A 6,770-nucleotide genomic window follows, 5' to 3' on the forward strand; every position below is an offset into this window, starting at 1 on the left:
CCCACTACTTGTCCTCCAGGGATTGGCGGAGAATGAATCACCTCATTAGCATATTAACGGTCAACTAACACCTGGTGAATAAACCGCACATGTGCAGTACCGCTGTTCACCACTAGAGGGAGCCCTAGCAAGGGGACAAGCCTGCACATGCACAGTAAGTCGTTTATATCCAGACAAGGCTGGATGTCGGCGCCATCTTTGTTTCGCCGCGCCGCTCTCTACATCTCCCCCTTTTTTGTTTAATAAAATGACTGGTCTAGATCTGGGTGTCACGTCAATCTTGTCATTGCTCCTGTCTTAGGTCGTTCTCATCCAAACTCGGCCTTACCCGTCATAGAGTTACCCTATCACCACCGGGCCCCGTGTCTTAGGTTGGTCCGAGTTCGAGGAAAGTTGCCCGTCCCTGGATACAATGACTCCACATGACTGTGACAAAAATGATCTAGGGCGAACTCTTGATCTTTCAAAGAGGCCAGCCATATGTTGGGAGAAGTACCCTTTTTAATGGTGGTCATAGCCTGGTAAACAACCACTTTGTGTCTGGCATGTTCTCTTTTTAAACAGCCAATAAGCCAGAGACCTACTCCGCAACCCAGGAGGACAATAGCTCCCCAGGACAAACATGCCCGCCCACTCCTTAAAAAGGGAGAAAGCATTGGTAACCCATGAGGTAAAGTCTTCAACTGTGATAGGGTCCAGCGTAGTGCTGTTGAGGACAGCAATCTGCATCAGCAATTGTCTTGATAGTTGCTCTGCTTTCATGGACCAGTTTCCTTTCAGATAATTCGAGATTTCTTTGCTCTGTTGAAAATTCTGAGAAAAGTTAGCTCGCAAAAGAATAATGCATAAACCTCGAAGGGAGGAAACACAAGACAGCTGTGTCATATGATACAGTGCTTCAATTGTTCTTGAACTAAATCTATCCTTTGATTGGCTAATAGAAGGCCAGATGCCAAATGGGTATTAAATTCTTCTTGTATCTCTAACGCCACTGCAGTTCTGATTGACAGTCTCAGCCATCTGTATTTGATTGGTCATAGCGATTTCAGCTGTGGTAGCTGCAGCAGCAGACAGCACAATGGCTGAAATTATGGCTGCCGTAATTCCAAAATCTCTTTTGGCTCTCAGCAAATTAAGAATAGGAAAGCTATCTGGGTTTGCCTCCACTGGGATTGGCACAAAGGAGGAAATCTTAACCATCACTGCGGTGTCATTGGTGCCATCCCAGCATTCAGCTAAATAGCAGACTACATCAGAGCTATTACAATTTAAAGCACCACTGCTTACATTAGTGCTTATCAGAAAAAAGGTGATCTAGCACATACTGAAGTACTAGTGGCAGTATTATTTACCAAGAGGTTATTATATTGAATATTGATCAACCTGGTATCACCTTTTTCTGGTAGCTGAAACATTATACAGCACGAAGTTCTCTCCCATCAACCTAGCAAAGGGGGTCAGGGATGTATATAACCCTTGCTCATTGGACAGCACCCATTGAAACCAAGGCCAGAGATTATGCTTGTCAATCTTATTCTCAAAACAGTAGAATTGCTATGAACTGGCATGGGTACTGGCCAGGATCTGGCAATAGCCCACAGGGTGAGCGAATTAACCTGTATTACCATTCCCAGTAGTAATAGTAGGGTTTGTAGTCTCATCTTCAGGAAGAGCAGAAGGCAATTTTCGAGTCAAACGCTCAGGTACCCAAATTGGATTTTCTTGATTCTGCGGAAAAACACAAATCGCTCCCCTGGATCGTATTAGAATAGGATCCGGGCCTTTCCATTCTCCAGTGAGTACATCCTTCCACTTCACCTGATCCTTGGGTGGAATAGGCCACTGCCCATGGCGTTCTGCCGCCGAATAGTCATGGGCGTCTAAATTTAAGAAATTTAAAGTAAGAAGTGCAGTGGAGATGGCAACCTTGGGGGTTGGCGGCACCTCACCAATTCCCCCTTTTTGTTTATTTAAATAAGCCTTTAATGTGCGATGGGCACGTTCAATGATTCCTTGGCCTTGAGGATTATAAGGAAGTCCTGTCAGGTGTGCAACACCCATCTGATTGCAGAAATGTTTAAACTTTTCTGAAGTATAAGCAGGGCCATTGTCGGTCTTGAGCAGCCTAGGAAGACCCCAAGCACTCCAAGCCTCAAGACAGTGGGCAATGACATGAGAGGCCTTTTCCCCAGACAAGGGAGAAGCAACTATGACCCCGGAGCATGTATCGATGGAAACATGCACATACTTTAATTTTCCAAAGGCGGGGACATGGGTAACATCCATCTGCCAAACCTGCAGGGGTCGAAGGCCACAGGGATTAATGCCCACATGTGGGGTGGTAATAAAAGCACTGCAATTACCGCAGCGAAGCACTATTTTTCTGGCCTCTGCTCTAGATATAGGAAAACGTCTGCGTAAGGTCTCAGCAGTAACATGAAATAAGGAATGGAACTGGGTGGCAGCTTCCACAGGAGTCAGCACAGCAAACATAGTGGCTCTAGTAGCCAAATCGGCCAGGTTATTCCCATGAGACATTGGGCCAGGCAACCCTGAATGAGCCCTTATATGGGTGATGAAAAAAGGGGAATGCTGAGATAGTAACTCCTGCTGGATCTCCAGAAACATAGAAGCCACTGTACAAGTGGTTCTAATCATTCCCGCAACTTCTAAAGATTTAACTGAATTAACCACATAGGAGGAATCTGAAACAATATTTAATGGACTAGGGAACACTCGGAGCACTTCCAATACAATCTGACACTCAACTAATTGAGGGGAATTAGGGGTAAATTGCTTAGTTACCACTTTACCGTCATGCACGTAAGTACCCAAACCAGTTTTCGATCCATCCGTATAAACAATATCCCCTGCCTGAAGGGGTTCCATGCTGGTAACCCGGGGAAACACAAGGGGATGACATTTTGCAAAGGTCAAAATGGGGTGCCTGGGGTAGTGATTATCAAACACCCCTGAAAAGATGCACACAAGTATTGCCCAGTCATCATTTGTAGCAGCCAGCACTTGGAGCTGTTCTGCAGTATAGGGTATAACAATTTTTATTGGATTTTACCAAAATGAGTTACAGCTACTTTTAGTCCTCTCATAGCCAATCTTGCCACCGCTGAGGGGTACCACTCTATGGTTTTAGCCGGAGAGGCTTGTGGGTGAATCCAAAGTAAGGGGCCATTCTGCCATAACACCGCAGTGGGTAATTTAGCAGTTTGCAAAACACATAGCTCAAAAGGTTCATCAGGTTGTATCCTTACTAATTGAGCCTCAGAAAGAGTCTTCTCCACCTTTCGGAGGGCCTCTACAGCCTCCATAGACAGGGATCGCGGGGATGTTAATTGCGGGTCCCCTTCCAATATATCAAACAAAGGTTTTAACTCAGCAGTAGATATTTTCAGGAATGGCCGTAGCCAATTAATATCTCCCAAAAGTTTTTGAAAATCATTTAAGGTTTGTAGGTGATCTCGCCTGATTTCAATTTTTTGTGGAGTAATAACTTCTGGATGTACAACGGCTCCTAAAAACTTGCCCATCAGCGATCTCTGAACCTTTTCAGTAGCTATAGTTAGCCCAAACTGTTGGAAATGTTTAATTAAGTCAGCATATGCTATCTCAAGCTCTTGAGGTTTGGATCCACAAAGGAGTATATCATCCATGTAATGAAGAATCGTTAGTGATGGATATTGCCCTCTGACAGGAGTCAGGGCCTGTTGTACATATAACTGACATATAGTGGGGCTGTTTGCCATCCCCTGGGGCAAGACTTTCCATTGATAGCGCTCATCAGGCTCCACATGATTTATTGCAGGCAGAGTAAAGGCAAACCTCTCTTTATCCTTAGGATGTAAAGGAATAGAGAAAAAGCAATCCTTAATATCTATTATAATAACCTCCCATTGCTTTGGCAAGGCAGAAAGAAGCGGAAGACCGCGTTGGACTGATCCATACAATTTCATTTGTGTATTAATTGCTCTAAGATCATGCAATAGTCTCCATTTTCCTGACTTCTTTTTTATAACAAATATTGGAGTATTCCAGGGTGAGCTTGAAGGTTCCAAATGTCCTAATTGCAACTGTTCCTTTACTAATTGGTGAGCGGCCTCCAGCTTTTCAGAGGAGAGAGGCCATTGAGGAACCCATGCAGCTTCCTCTGTTATCCACGGTATGGGCATAGCCCCCTCAATGGCCCCTAAGAAAAACCCAGATCGTGACGATCGGGTTTTGCAGTGGGTTGAATTGGCTCTGTAGTTCCTTGGTGATGCTTACCAATGCCTCTTCCTGGGACATACCCCATATCCCTTACCATTCTCTGTGCTGGTAGGGAATTCTCATTCATAAGTTTAAGCCCTAACTCAGCCAAAATATCTCTTCCCCATAAGTTGACAGGTAAAGGAAGAACATATGGGACGAAACTACCCTCCTGTCCTTCTGGGGCTTTCCACTTTAAGGGCCTAGAGCTAATAGTTGGACTAGCTTCATAACCTAAACCTTGTAATGAATGGGAAGATTGAGTAATGGGCCATTTTGTAGGCCACCATTTAGTGGAGATAATGCTTTTGTCTGCCCCTGTATCTAGAATTCCCTCAAATGTCTTTCCTTCAATGGTTAGGATCAGAGTAGGTCGAGCGTGTAAATCGACCATAAGATATGCTGAATCAGTGCCCGTAGAGCCGAAACCCTTCTTTCCTCTTTTTGTACTTCCCGATTTAAACTGGGCGTGATAACTGGGTAAAACAAGCAATTGTGCAATCCGGTCACCTGGGGAAATGGAGAAGAGACCTCGTGGGGAGGAGCACATGATCTTCAACTGGCCCTCATAATCTTGATCAATAACCCCAGGATGTACCACCAATCCTTTAAGAGTAGTAGAGGAGCGTCCTAAAAGCAGACCAACTGTATTGGGTGGTAAAGGGCCATGAAAGTCAGAGGGGATAGGCTGCACCCCCATTTGAGGGGTTAGGACGATTCTGGAGGTGGCACGGAGGTCTAATCCTGCGGAACCCGGAGTGGCTCTCCTGGGGAAGTTTGAGCCCAGGTTACTGGGGAGCTGGTTGCCCCATATATTTGAGGGCCGTGAGGACGGGGGCCCCGTTGGACGTTTTTTGACATATCCAAGGGTTTCCCTGTTATGTCCTTTACTGACCTGCACTCATTGGCCCAATGTTTCCCTTTCTTACACTTTGGACACAGTCCTGGGGCTTTCTTTGGATTAAAACCAGGATTCTGATTCCTGCACTCCCTTTTCATATGACCGGGCTTTCCACATTGGAAACACGTGATGCCTCTGCTAGAGAGGCCAGGCCGCCTTTGTCCTTGTAATATAGCCGCGGCTAGACCAGTATTGGTAAGTGGTCCTCCTATTTCCCTACAGGCTTTCAGCCAAGCCTGCAGCCCCTTAGATTTCCAGGGGAGTATTGCATTGCGGCATTCTTTGGTACATTGTTCAAAAACTAACTGTTCTATTAAGGGCATGGCCTGGTCTTGGTCTCCAAAAATCCTACCAGCAGCCTCCATCATGCGGGCCACAAAATCTGAGAAAGGCTCACTTGGTCCTTGGATAACCTTGGTCAGGTTCCCGGACACCTCTCCTCTGTTAGTTAGAGCTTTCCATGCCTTGACAGCACTAATAGCAATCTGGGCATATACCTCCAAGGGGAAGGCAGTTTGATTATTGGCCCATTGCCCTTGTCCAGTTAACATGTCAAATGTCCAGGCAGGTTGTCCTGCTGCTGCATTTGCACGTGCTTGTGCTTGGCAAGCATCGTGCCACAATGCCTTCCACTCAATATACTGTCCCATGCTAAGGAGACAGGCCTTTGTCACAGATTGCCAGTCTGCTGGAGTCATGGCAATGCTTGCTAGTCTTTCTACCTGTGACATGGTAAAATTAGCAGTAACCCCATAGGCACGAACAGACTCTGCCAGTTCCTTAACTTGCTTGTGCTCTAGGGGCTGATGAGAACGAACGCCATCGTCCTCAAACACAGGAAACATTTGCCTAAGTGCTCGCTGTGTTTCAGGTGGACAGAAAGAGTACTCACACTTCCCCTCTATATAAGGCGGGGGAGTGGAGGCCACCGAGGCATTAATAACTTTCGATTTCTTCACAGTGGCTCTCCACCTAGGCCCATATCTTTCTTCCTCATATCTGGCTGCCTCTTCCTCTAATTCCTCCACCTCCGACTCTGACAACTCTTGCTCAGAGTCACTACCAGTCAGTTCTAAGGCTTCTGATTCTTTTAATGGATACAAAGTATCCTCTCCGGATGACTTGTACTTCATCCTCCGGGGTATACCTATTTTTTCCTCCAGCGGCATTTCTTCCGCCTTTTGTATCTCTTTCACTTTTGTTTTAGTAACCTTTTTCTTTTTGCGCGCTCCTAATTTCTCACTCTGCTTCGTTTCTGACATGCTCTCTTGAATGTTCTGTCCTGCCTTGACTATGTCCTCACATTTTAACACAACTAGTAAGAAGACAACAGTCACTATAAAAACGAGCAACAATCCCTCCATGGCAAGACTAAATCCAAAAAGGGGCATGGCTCTCGGAGCTTGCCTTTTAATTTACCTTCTCGCAGTTCTGAATCCTCTTCAGCACACTGAAGGGTCCCCTCGGCACCGGCGATGTTGGTTCCCGGGTCTCGGCACCACTTGTCGCACGCCCAATGTCCCGCCAGCAAGAACGACGCGCGGCAACAGGTTTCTTCTGCGAGCAAGCCTTTACTGTGTTACAGCTCTTCTCAGTGTTACAGCTCTTC

At 46.0% G+C, this 6,770-nt stretch overlaps 1 protein-coding gene across 1 annotated transcript; it reads right to left on the minus strand.

Moving 5' to 3' along the window:
* Nucleotides 1–963: 963 nt before the first annotated feature.
* LOC148007290 (igE-binding protein-like) lies at nt 964–6,552 on the minus strand. Its single transcript, XM_087603305.1, has 2 exons — nt 5,382–6,552; nt 964–1,166 (listed from the first exon to the last, which is right to left on the minus strand). Exons 1-2 carry the CDS (start codon nt 6,550–6,552, stop codon nt 964–966), a joined length of 1,374 nt encoding a protein of 457 aa, XP_087459431.1.
* Between the last annotated feature and the right edge of the window lie 218 nt (nt 6,553–6,770).

The sequence above is a fragment of the Rattus norvegicus genome, chromosome 1 (genome assembly GCF_021556685.1).
Source record: "Rattus norvegicus strain SHRSP/BbbUtx chromosome 1, alternate assembly SHRSP_T2T, whole genome shotgun sequence".
NCBI lineage: Eukaryota > Metazoa > Chordata > Mammalia > Rodentia > Muridae > Rattus > Rattus norvegicus.